This window comes from Hyla sarda, chromosome 6, assembly GCF_029499605.1.
Source record: "Hyla sarda isolate aHylSar1 chromosome 6, aHylSar1.hap1, whole genome shotgun sequence".
NCBI classification, from domain to species: domain Eukaryota; kingdom Metazoa; phylum Chordata; class Amphibia; order Anura; family Hylidae; genus Hyla; species Hyla sarda.
In genome coordinates this window covers 287,767,680-287,781,145 of record NC_079194.1, presented here as the reverse complement: position 1 = coordinate 287,781,145, position 13,466 = coordinate 287,767,680, and the positions used below count along the sequence as shown (strand labels likewise).

The following is a 13,466-nucleotide window of genomic DNA, read 5'->3' as shown; positions in this document are numbered from 1 at the left end:
TAGCCTATATTTAAAGGGGAATCCCAATGATGTTTATCAAGTGACATTATGGCATGAAATCCCCCTCCACCAAATCCCCAAAAACTCTGTGGTGCGGGGACTAAAGTATCGGCCATTGGACATGGCTCAATCTTATGATTTCAGTGATATAGTGTAGACCGTGTACAGAGAGCAGTGGACCCTCTTAATTCAGAGAATTGTTGGGGGGGGGGGGGGGGTCATACTTAACCGCTTAAAGACCAAGTGTTTTTATGTTTTTGCACCTTCGTTTTTTCCTCCTTACCTTTAAAAAAAACCCTTTCAATGTTGCACCTAAAAATCCATATGACGGCATATTTTTTGCGCCACCAATTCTACTTTGTAATGACATTAGTTGACAAATTTTGGGGGCTTCCGTTTCTACGTAGTACATTTTTCAGTAAAAATGACACCTTATCTTTATTCTGTGGGTCCATACAATTAAAATGATCCCCTACTTATATAGGTTTTATTTTGTCGTACTTCTGAAAAAAATCATAACTACATGCAGGAAAATTTATACGTTTAAAATTGTCATCTTCTGACCCCTATTACTTTTACATTTCTCCATGTACGGGTGGTATGAGGACTCATATTTTGCACCGTGATCTGAAGTTTTTAGCGGCACCATTTTTGTTTTGATCGGACTTTTTGATCACTTTTTATAAAAAAATGTTATGGAATAAAAAGTGACCAAAAATACACTGTTTTGGACTTAGCAATTTTTTTGCGCGTACGCCATTGACCGTGGGGTTTAACTAACTATATATTTTTATAGTTCGGACATTTATATTTATTAACACAGTTTTTTTTTTTAAATGGGAAATGGGGGGCGATTCAAACTTTTATTAGGGAAGGGGTTAAATGACCTTTATTTACTTTTTTTTTTTACACTTTTTTTTCTTGCAATGTTATAGCCCCCACAACACTATAACACTGCACACACCGATTGCAGGCACTGTTCAATGCTATGCAATAACATAGCACTGATCAGTGTTATCTGCGCTTGGATGGCTGGATCTCAGGCTTGGAGTAATTAAACGCTGATCGGACAGCGTGGAACCAGGTAGGGAGCCTCCAGCTGTCCTCTCAGCTGTTCGGGACGCCCCAATTTCACCGCGGCGGTCCCGAACAGCTCCGCTGAGCTAGCCGGTATTGATTTCTCCCGTTTTAGACGGCGCAATCAACTTTGATCGCGGCGTCTAAAGGGATAATACCGGACATCAGCCCGATCGGCAATGGACGGTATTAGCCGCGGGTCCTGATTGCTGATAGCAGCCGGGACCCCACAAATACGAAGCGCACTCAGATTCTGAGCACGCTTCACAGATTGGGAGCTGGCCACGGACGTAAATATACGATCTACGGCGAAAATGAACTTATCAGTGTCTCCCGCACAAACTTGTTGGTACAGGCTAGTAGTGCGGGTGACATAGTTTTATATTAGAGGGGAAAGAATTCTGCAGTAATATCAGGAAGTATTACTTTACTGAGAGAGTAGTGGGTGCATGGAATAGTCTTCCTGCAATGCCGGAAGCTCAGATACAGTGAAGGAGTTTAAGCATGTATGGGATAGACATAAGGCTATCCTTCATATAAGATAGGCATAGACATAAGGCTATCCTTCATATAAGATAGGGATAGGCATAAGGCTATCCTTCATATAAGATAGGGATAGGTATAAGGCTATAGTTTATATAAGATAGAGATAGGCATAAGGCTATCCTTCATATAAGATAGGGATAGGCATAAGGCTATCCTTCATATAAGATAGGGATAGGCCTAAGATGATCCTTCATATAAGATAGGGATAGACATAAGGCTATCCTTCCTAAAAGATAGGGATAGATATAAGGCTATTATAAGGCTATCCTTGATACAAGATAGGGATAGACATAAGGCTATCCTTCATATAAGATAGGGATAGATATAAGGCTATCCTTCATATAAGATAGGGATAGGCATAAGGCTATCCTTCATATAAGATAGGGATAGGCATAAGGCTATCCTTCATATAAGATAGGCATAAGGCTATCCTTCATTTAAGATAGGGCCAGGGACTATTCATAGAATTCAGATTATTGGTCAGACTAGATGGGCCGAATACTTATCTGCCGACACATTCTATGCTTCTATGTCCCTATAAATTAGAGGGTCAAAGGTTTCTGCAGTAATATTAGGCATGCTGGGAGTTATAGTTTTACATCAGCTGGAGGCACCCCTGGTTGGGAAACGCCACTCTGGACACTAACCTTAACTCCACATTCCCAGCTGTTCCATAGATCTCCCCGTGTCAGGAAGCAGGCGACAGCATGCCTCGCCAGGTGATGGATCCAGCCTTCTTGTCTCAGCTGTGTCATAATGGCATCAATCCACGGGAACCCCGTCTTCCCTTCTGCCCACTTGGCGAGGGCCTCCGGGTTGCGGTCCCAGGGAATTTGCACACAGATTGGATTCCCTTCCATTTGGTCAAACTTGGGGTTGTTAGTGGCCGCCGTATAGAAGAACTCCCTCCAGAGGAGCTGGCCGTACAGGGACAGAGGGGGAGGGCTGTTTTTCTTCACCTGGCAATAGAGAGCCAAGGTGGTAAGAAATCATCATCATCATCATCATCATCATCATCATCATCATCATCATCATCATCATCAACAAGGTACAGTGGGGCAAAAAAGTATTCAGCCACCAATTGTGCAAGTTTTCCCACTTAAAAAGATGACAGAGGCCTGTAAATTTGACATATTGAGAAAAAAAATAAATCCCAAAAATCACATTGGCTGATTTTTAAAGAATTTATTTGAAAACAGAGTCTCCTGTGTCCTCCACTCTTTACCTGTATTAATGGCTCCTGTTTGAACTTATGAGTATAAAAAGACACCTGTCCACAACCTCAAACAGTCACACTCCAAACTCCACTATGGCCAAGACCAAAGAGCTGTTGAAGGACACCAGAAACAAAATTGTAGACCTGCACCAGGCTGGGAAGACTGAATCTGCTATAGGCAAACAGCTTGGTGTGAAGAAATCAACTGTGGGAGCAATTATGAGAAAATAGAAGACACACAAGACCACTGATAATCTCCCTTAATCTGGGGCTCCACGGAGGATCTCACCCCCTAGTGTCGAAGTGTTCACAAGAACAGTGAGCAAAAATCCCAGAACCACACGGTGGGGGGGGGGGGGACGACGACACAGCTAGTGAATGACCTGCAGAGAGCTGGGACCAAAGTAACAAAGGCTACCATCAGTAACACACTACACCGCCAGGGACTAAATCCATGCAGTGCCAGACGTGTCCCCCTGCTTAAGCCAGTACATGTCCGGGCCCATCTGAAGTTTGCTAGAGAGCATTTGGATGATCCAGAAGAGTAGTGGGACAATGTGATATGGTCAGATGAAACCAAAGTAGAACTTTTTGGTAAAAACTCAACTTGTCGTGTTTGGAGGAGAAAGAATGCTGAGTTGCATCCAAAGAACACCATATCTACTGTGAAGCATGGGGGTGGAAACATCATGCTTTGGGGCTGTTTTTCAGCAAAGGGACCAGGACGACTGATCCGTGTGAAGGAAAGAATGAATGGGGCCATGTATCGTGAGATTTTGAGTGAAAACCTCCTTCCATCAGCGAGGGCATTAAAGATGAAACGTGGCTGGGTCTATCAGAATGACAATGATCCCAAACACACCCCTGAGTAATGAAGGAGTGGCTTCGTAAGAAGCATTTCAAGGTCCTGGAGTGCCCTAGCCAGTCTCCAGATCTCAACCTCATAAATAACCTTTGGAAGGAGTTGAAAGTCCGTGTTGCCCAGCGACAGCCCCAAAACATCACTGCTCTAGAGGAGATCTGCATGGAGGAATGGGCCAAACTACCAGCAACAGTGGGTGAAAACCTTGTGAAGACTTACAGAAAACGTTTGACCTCCATCATTACCAATAAAGGGTATATAACAAAGTATTGAGATGAACTTTTGTTATTGACCAAATATTTATTTTCCACCATAAATCAGACAATGTGATTTTATGGATTTTTTTTTTCTCATTCTGTCTCTCATAGTTGAGGTTATAACCTATGATGAAAATTACAGGACTCTCATCTTTAAGTGGGAAAACTTGCTCAATTGGTGGCTGACTAAATACTTTTTAAGGGCCCCATATAAATCCCACCTCTCACCTTCTGATACAACTCCTTCAGTCTGTAGTAGAAGAGGCGGCAGGACAGACAGCCAAACCGCAGGTAAGGACTCAGACCTGTAGGGCTCGCCAGCAAAGAAATGGCATTCATTCGTGGTCGCTCATAATTTGCCACCCATGCCTGGAAAAACAGAGGGGCACAAATCGGTTTCAGTCCAAACTAGGCCAGTCTTCATTGGTTGGCATCATGACTCCGACACAAAAACTTGTAGCAGAGTTGAACTTGTCATTGATGAATTTAGGCCTATGAAAATCACAGATAACCTACGATTGGCATAACAATTGGCATAACAAACTCGGCTCTGCTATATGTGTATGTGAAAAGATTTAAAAAATCTGCCAAACTGGACATCAGGTTTTTAGAAGAACTACGGTCGCGTATACCTTCCGTTCCAGGTGTCTGTCCAGACGAGCCAGAGCTTCCGTTTCTCCTCCCGGCCATACTCCAGCCTGTAGGTTCTCGCACTGGAAGCCTGATGTAAAAGAAGGTACATGATTTATATTGGACGATTCTTATAACGTGACTTGTGATGCTGCTACAGGTGGGATGTACACTTCAGCAACATTTAGGTCAGTATATGGCAGTGTTTCCCAACCAGGGTGCCTCCAGCTGTGGCGAAACTACAACTTCCAGCATGCCCGGACAGCCTTCGGCTGTCCGGGCATGCTGGGAGTTGTAGTTTCGCCACAGCTGGAGGCACCCTGGTTGGGAAACACTGGTATATGGCAACCCCACACTGTCTATAAGCAACACAGTCACAGACTATACCGCCACCCTACTGCACTATAAAGCATCTACCCCAAATCCTGCAGCAGCGACGACACATGGCCCCAACGCACGGCATCATCAGAACCTTCACGAGGGTCTGCCTCCATCTTTTTCCAGGACTGCCTTTTAAAATCTCCGCTTTCCAGCTGGACGGCATCTACCTGGGGTCAAAAAGTAATGGAGTTGCCGAGTCCAGACTCCAATATACTCCTGTGAAGCTGTCACTGCTACATAACTGGTAGAGATGAGCGAACTTACAGTAAATTCGATTCGTCACGAACTTCTCGGCTCAGCAGTTAAGCTTTCAGGTGCTCCGGTGGGCTGGAAAAGGTGGATACAGTCCTAGGAGACTCTTTCCTAGGACTGTATCCACCTTTTCCAGCCCACCGGAGCACCTGAAAGCTGAACTAATTTATGCAGGAAAAGTCATCAACTGCCGAGCCGAGAAGTTCGTGACGAATCGAATTTACTGTAAGTTCGCTAATCTCTAATAACTGGCGCTATTTAAAAGGAGTATTTCAGGAAAAAAAACTTACATTTTTTATATCAACTGGCTGCAGAAAAGTTAAACAGATTTGTAAATGACTTCTATAAAAAAAAAAATCTTAATCCTTCCAATAATTACCAGCTGCTGAAGTTGAGTTGTTCTTTTCTGTCTGGCAACAGTGCTCTCTGCTGACATCTCTGCTTGTCTCAGGAACTGCACAGAGTAGAATAGGTTTGCTATGGGGATTTGCTTCTACACTGGACAATTCCCGAGACAGGTGTCATCAGAGAGCACTTAGAAAAGAACAACTCAACTTCAGCAGCTCATAAGTACTGAAAGGATTAAGATTTTTTTTTTTTTATAGAAATAGAAGCAATTTACAAACCTGTTTAACTTTCTGGAGCCAGTTGATATATGAAAAAAAGTTTTTTCCTGAAGAACCCCTTTAATGACTGGGTGCCACTTTGTGGCTGACATTTCACGTGGCTACTGTTGGACAAAATAATGGTGGTAATAGTACCATTTTGCCTAATAGTTGCCAGTGGTAGTGCCAGCAACAAAGAGGCAACCGCTCAACAAACAGAGCCAGCTACTAAGAGTATTTACTATAGTTCCTGCCATATAGTACTCAAACTGTTTTAGCAATGTAAATGTCCCAATGTCAGACATACAGCTTTGCCCATATCTACCTGAAAGCACATTGCCATAAATGATTCCATACCCAGCAATTTGCTCTCTACTGCTGGTTTTTAGGAGAAATCTGTCTTTACAAGCAGCTAGATCAGGATAGAACACAGGAAGTGGGGGAGGGGGGCGGGTCTTAGCACGTGTTATGTGCAGGAGAGGAGGAGGGCTGTGTGCATGAAAGATGAGGCAATCCTTCACAATCCTTCAGAATATCTGCACTGTCCATAAAAGGCTTCCTTCTGATCTCAACAGCAATTCAGTGCTTAGTGTAACTCCCCCCTTGCTGTGCAGATGATGTTACTTTCCATTCTGCTCGCATAGCCCCTTGCAAAGTCCATCCATAACCCTTTCTGCCTCCACAAGCCATTTATAGTAGTTTACTGTGTAAGGGCTCCTTCACATTGCCATCCTGATCCAGTATATTGAAACCACAGGAGTTTAGCAGAAAAAAAAATAAAAAATAAAAAAAAAAAAAGCATACGCACAATTTTTTTTTCCTCAGCTAAACTACCAGATCCTCGATGGACCCCCATTCAAGTCAATAGGATTCGTTGGGACCTGGTGGTTTCAGTTGTGCTCAGACCCGTTTTGGGGCTGTTTCCCGCAACAACAACAAAAAGGAGCCAAAAAGACCCAGTATGGTACAGAGCACAAAAGCAATGTGAATCATGCCTCAGCACAATGCCAGTCTGTGCAGTGCACTTTCACCAGCACTATGTCACGGCATAGTAGAGTGAAGTATGTGCTGTAATTTGACAGACAATTAAGGGATGCACCTGTCTGACGAAGGGTCCATTCCGGACTGGAAATGCGTTACGTTTGTGCTAATAAATCAGCTTTTTGGACAATAACTTTGGGTCCTTGCTTACCTACTGCATCTGATCAGCGCCTGAGAACTTGATTTTTACTTTACAGACAATTAAGGGAGTAAGTGTCTGTGTGTATTCTATTGCCAAACTGCCCCCTGAAATGGATAGAATGATAAACAGCTGTGCACCATGGAGGGGGTCTCTCAAGAGCAGCAGTGAGCTGCCTAAAATCACCTTGTCACCACTCTAAAGTGTTAAAGGGGTACTCCACCCCTGGCATCTTATCACCTATCCAGATCGCCGCAGTCCCGCTGCTGGGGACCCCGGGGATCGCCGCTGCGGCACCCCGCCATCATTACTGCACAGAGCGAGTTCGCTCTGTGCGTAATGACGGGCGATACAGGGGCCGGAGCAGCGTGACGTCATGGCTGCGTCCCTCATGACATCACGGCCCGCCCCCTTAATGCAAGTCTATGGCAGGGGGCGTGACGACCGCCATACCCCCCTCCCATAGACTTGTATTGATGGGGGTGGGCCGTAACGTCACGAGGGGCGGAGCCGTGATGTAACGATGCTCTGGCCCCTGTATTGCCCGTCATTACGTGCAGAGCGATCTCGCTCTGTGCAGTAATGATAGCGGGGTGCTGCAGCAGCGATCCCTGGGGTCCCCAGCAGCGGGACCCCGGCGATCTGACATCTTATCCCCTTATCCTTTGGATAGGGGATAAGATGTCTAGGGGCGGAGTACCCCTTTAAGCAAAAAAAAAAAACAGCCGGGTTTTTAAAAATCTTTCAAAACGACAGGTAAGCAATTGAGATTTTTATTTTTAGGCCATATCACTCCAGCCCTACCGATTGGAGACGGTGGATAGGAAGCTAGCAACTCACCAAGTTCCTCCAAAGAGGGCACCCCATAGGTCTCGTCATGTGTGCTCTTGATCTCTACTTGGCAGGGCTCCATCTGCTGTCTCGTGATGGTTGGCACCGGTCTACGAGGAAGCTCCATGCGGCTGATGATGGCTTGAAATCTCTTGTAAGTTAGCGGAGGGCTGTTACCATTCAGTTCGATGATTCTGCAAAAAAAAAGAAAAAAAAAAAAAAAGACATAATGACAAGGGGTAAGATCCTGTGTGCAGAACATCCAGACCTTCATATGACAAGCCATCAGGGCACAAAGAGTTAAAAGTGCATCACTACAAACATGGAGCGCAACACTGTGCACCACAACAATAGGTCAGAAATCACATATAAATAAAAGAGTTACATCTTTGGTAAACATTGGTTTTATAGTCAGCAACTGGACAAATCTAAAGATGTAGCGGAGACGATTTTGCAATGTGACGCAATCCATCATGTGATCCGCGCACAACATAAACAGTTCAATGGCGAAAATAACTCTGCTATATCTGCGGCATCAAGAGCTCTTAACATGTACGGGAATCTTCCACTCGAACCCATTCACAGTATGGAATATTCTACGCATCACGCGTGCAGCAGGCACCGCCACAATCAAATCGGCGCTAGGAATGTGCCGACATGTGCCGACCAGGTTCAGAAGGCTTGGAGCAGCGACCATGATCGTGGCATCATGACCACGCCCCCTTGTGACATCACACCACGCCCCCTCCATTGATGTCTCATTGATGTGAGGGAGGGATGTGAGGGCGGGACGTGGGGGCGGGACGTGGGGGCGGGACGTGGGGGGCGAAAGCTTCCTTCTTTGTTGCTTTTCTGGGCAACACCAGGTACTCATCTAGTATTTATATATAGTAATGTAAACTGCAGCTCGTTACCCCTGGTGACTTCCCTCCCCCTTCCACGTATACTCCATATAACACAATGTTCCAGCTATTAATCCTACAGGAACAGACCTGATCTCCTGAGCTGTACCTGCTTCCCACACAAGTGGTACGAGGCAGCGAAGCATTGTGGGACAGTGCAGTGTATTTATATAACACCAATGCTCGCTCCCCGCTGTCCAGCCCGGTGGAGGGAATTCTCATAACATTGTGCCAGACCTCTCGGCTGCCGTCCACAACAGCTTATGCAACGGAGCTTTCCATATTTCATTTCCCCCCTTACTGTGCCAGTGATTAGGTTTGTAGCTCGGTAGGACCCTGCTCGGCATGTGTGGGGTGGAACCCCCCCCACCCCCGAGCACATGCCATGCTGTGTGACCGAATGCAGGAGGTACCCACTAGGTGGCAGTAAAGCCCACAGCCAGCTGATGTATGCAGGAGCAATCTAAATTAAAGCGGTTTTGGCTGAGCAACGTAATGTGCAGCAGAAGTCCGGATGACTTTTTTTTTTAATTATTTTTATTGCTCACTTTAAAAGTCCGATTGACTTCAATGGGGAAAAAAAAATCATCAAGAATTCTGCCTGGAATACATTGCATACTTATTTACCGTATATACTCGAGTATAAGCCGACCCGAATATAAGCTGAGGCCCCTAAATTTCACCCCAAAATCCCAGGAAAAAAATAAATAAAAAATAATTAAAAAAATATTGACTCGAGTATAAGCCTAGGGTGGGAAATACATCATCCCCCCTGTCATCATCCAGACCCCCATCATTAACACCCTCATCATCATCACCCTGTCATCATCCCACACCCCCCCTTCATCATCACCACATGTCATCAGCCCCCCCCCCCCCCCCCCCCCTTCATCATCACCGCTTGTCAATGTCTGATACAGTGGTCTTCAACCTGCGGACCTCCAGATGTTTCAAAACTACAACTCCCTGCAAGCCCGGGCAGCCATCGGCTGTCTGGGAGTTGTAGTTTTGAAACATCTGGAGGTCCGCAGGTTGAAGACCACTGCAGCCTTCGACATCATCCAGCCTCCCCCCCACCCTCTCACCCCCTTTAGTTTTGTACTCCCCTCCTCTCGGCGGGCCTCTTCTCCGCTCTTCGGGCCCGGAATAGAGGCGTTGCCTTGACGACGACACAGAGGGACGTTGCTAATGAACGTCCCTGTGCGTCGTCATCAAGGCAACGTGACTATTCCGGAGCCGGGCCTGAAGTGCGGAGAAGAGGCCCCCCCCCCGGTGAAGATGGACAGCCCAGAACGACTATCCCACCGGACGACCTCCCCACCGGACAGTCCTGCAGCTTCGGACCAGTGCACCCTAACGCCCCGCCGAGCGGAGGCGAGTACAAAACTAAAAGGGGGTGAGAGGGTGGGGGCTGGATGATGTCAAAGGCCGCAGTGGTCTTCAACCTGCGGACCTCCAGATGTTTCAAAACTACAACTCCCAGCATGCCCGGACAGCCGATGGCTGCCCGGGCTTGCTGGGAGTTGTAGTTTTAAAACATCTGGAGGTCTGCAGGTTGAAGACTACTGAGGGCGGAGAGTTCACTCGAGTATAAGCCGAGGGGGGGTGTTTTCAGCACGAAAAATTGTGCTGAAAAACTCGGCTTATACTCGAGTATATACGGTACCAAATATTTACCAAAATTCCCTATAGGGTGCCCACTGCCCCAAAGCTGTCCGGGCATGCTGGGAGTGGTAGTCTTGCAAATGGTTAGAAAACACTGCCCTATAGGGTGCACTTTTTTTGTTGTCACCCAGCTTTCCAAGAATCAGATTAAAGTAAGCAATATGGAATGTAATGTTTCTATGACTTACTTGTCCAAATCATACAGAGTATGCGAGTTCTCCACGATCACCTCCACACCGGCTTCCTTGGCCAACTTCATTATGGCCGCATCTCGCTCCTTACCGAACGGCTCCGAGTCGTACTCGAACGTCAGCAGGTTCACGCCCCATTCCTGCCAACACAAGACAAGTAGTTACACCCGCGCCATAGAACAACTGGCTGCAGAGCTGATCGGGTAATCTCATGGGTAATGGTAAAATGGTATTATAGTAATATCAGAGGGGGTTGTCTCATTGGCGACATATTTTTCAGGATTTAGCTGATGGCCCTGGGTTGTGAGCCCAAAATCCCTTCCAGACAAGTGATTAAGCTGGAAAACATTGGAGTCAGGCATCTGTCCTATTACTAGTGGGCATTCAGAGAAATAGCTGTCTACTTAACAAGGAACCCAGTATAGGTTGGCAAAAAAGCTCTCCTCTTAAAGGGGTTATCCAGGGAAAAAAAAAATTAAACAGATTTGTAAATTACTTCTATTAAAAAAATCTTAATCCTACCAATAATTATTAGCTGCTGAAGTTGAGTTGTTCTTTTCTGTCTGACAACAGTGCTCTCTGCTGACATCTCTGTCCGTCTCGGGAACTGCAGAGAGTAGAAGAGGTTTGCTATGGGGATTTGCTTCTACTCTGGACAGTTCCCGAGACACGTGTCATCAGAAAGCACTTAGACAGAAAAGAACAACTCAACTTCAGCAGCTAAAAAGTACTGAAAGGATTAAGATTTTTTAATAGAAGTAATTTACAAATCTGTTTGACTTTCTGGAGCCAGTTGATATATAAAAAAAAAGTTTTTCCCTGGATAACCCCTTTAATTCTGTCTGACAGAAGGGGCTACTGGGAAGCGAACCCCCCTCCCCATATGATGTCTATAATATGCCCTTATGGAGAAATTAGACAGAGGTTATGTTCATGAGAAAACCCAACTAAAGTCAATGGGGGAGATTTATCAAAACCTGTGCAGAGGAAAACTTGCCCAGTTGCCCATAGCAACCAATCAGCTTGCTTCTTTCATTTTTATGAAGGCCTGTGAAAAATGAAAGAAGCGATCTGATTGGTTGCTACGGGCAACTGGGCAAGTTTTCCTCTGCACAGGTTTTGATAAATCTCCCCCAATGTCCAGGGAAGAAAAGAATAAGGGTCACGCCCCTTCCTCATAGACTTGCATTGAGGGGGTGTGACATGACATCATGAGGGGGCGGGGCTATGACGTCACAAGCTCACGGCGCCGGCTCCAGCGTTCGGAACAGTTTGTTCCAAATGCTGAGCAGCAGAGTACCCCCTTTAACCCCTTCCCTCTCAGGCCATTTTCATTCTTTTCACTTAGGATTTTTAGAAGGTGAGGAGGAAAAGACAAAACACTTTCAATATTCCACCTACTGACCCATATGAGGGCTTGATTTTTGCGTCACCAATTTTACTTAGTAATATCATTAATCATTTCACCACCAAATCTACGTCAAAACCAGATTAAAAAAAAAATATTTGTGGGGCAAAATTGAAAGAAATTAAAATAAAAAAGCCATTTTGTAAATTTTGGGGGCTTCAAATTCTAGGCAGTGCACTTTTCGGTAAAAATGACACCTTATCTTTATTCTGTAGGTCCATACGGTTACAAGTATACCCAATTTGTATAGGTTTTATTTTATTTTACTACTTTAAAAAATTATAACTACCGTATTTTTCGCCCTATAGGACGCACCGGCGTATAAGACGCACCCAATTTATAGGTGCAAAAATCTAAAAAAAATTAAGATTTTGAACCCAATAGTGGTCTTCAACCTGTGGACCTCCAGATGTTGCAAAACTACAACTCCCAGCATGCCCGGACAGCCGTTGGCTGTCCGGGCATGCTGGGAGTTGTAGTTTTGCAACATCTGGAGGTCCGCAGGTTGAAGACCACTGCATAGGAGGTAATACTCACGTGTCCCGCCGCTCCGGACCCGTCACAGCTGCCCTGGATGTCGCTCTGTCGCCGTGTCCCTGTCCCTCGGGAACGTCTCTGCTGCTGGCCGGGTATCCTCGCTCTCCGTCGCCGTCATCACGTCGCTACGCACGCCGACACACGTACGCGACGTGATGACGAGGAAGGAGAGCGCCGGCCATACAGGGGATCCCTTAACGGAGCAGACACCGAGGAGGCAGGTAAGGTCCCTCCCAGTGTCCTGTAAGCACTGACCCGGCTATTCAGTCCGGCTGTTTGGGACCGCCGCGGTGAAATCACGGCGGTCCCGAACAGCCCGACTGAACAGCCGGGTTGGTGTCACTTTCCCTTCAGACGCGGCGGTCAGCTTTGATCGCCGCGTCTGAAGGGTTAATACAGGGCATCACCGCGATCGGTGATGTCCTGTATTAGCCGCGGGTCCCGGCCGTTGATGGGCGCAGGGACCGCCGCGATAGGGGTGTATTCGCCGTATAAGACGCACCGACTTTTTCCCCCCAGTTTTGGGGAAGAAAAAGTGCGACTTATACGGCGAAAAATACGGTACATGCACCAAAATTAGTATGTTTAAAATTGTCCACTCCTGACCCCTATAACTTTTTTATTTTTCCATATATAGGGATGTATAAGGGCTAATTTTTTTGTGCCACGATCAGAAGTCTTTATCGGGACCATTTTTATTTTGATGGCACCTTCTGATCCCATTTAATTCATTTTTTTCCGCTTGCGCCTTTGACCGGGCGTTTTAAATTAAAATTAGATTTTAAATGTTTAGGTTTTATTTTATTTATTTTTTAAATTTTTTATTAGAAAAATGGGAAAAAGGGGAGTGATTTACACTTTTATTAGGGAAGGGCTAATGCATATTTATTTCCTTTTTTTTTCTTCTACTTTTTTTTAGTCCCCCA

At 45.7% G+C, this 13,466-nt stretch overlaps 1 protein-coding gene across 3 annotated transcripts in view; it reads right to left on the bottom strand.

Annotated features, from left to right (window-relative positions):
- Positions 1-13,466, bottom strand: part of CRY2 (cryptochrome circadian regulator 2) — a 52,396-nt gene that overhangs the window by 20,206 nt on the left and 18,724 nt on the right. For all 3 annotated transcript variants that reach the window (XM_056527611.1, XM_056527610.1, XM_056527612.1), the window contains exons 3-7: positions 10,593-10,735; positions 7,847-8,031; positions 4,591-4,679; positions 4,187-4,327; positions 2,271-2,582 (exon numbers count right to left, since the gene is read on the bottom strand). In XM_056527611.1, the coding sequence (XP_056383586.1) occupies positions 2,271-2,582; positions 4,187-4,327; positions 4,591-4,679; positions 7,847-8,031; positions 10,593-10,663 (798 nt within the window). In that variant the 5' untranslated portion in view covers positions 10,664-10,735. The remainder of the gene's footprint in view (positions 1-2,270; positions 2,583-4,186; positions 4,328-4,590; positions 4,680-7,846; positions 8,032-10,592; positions 10,736-13,466) is intronic.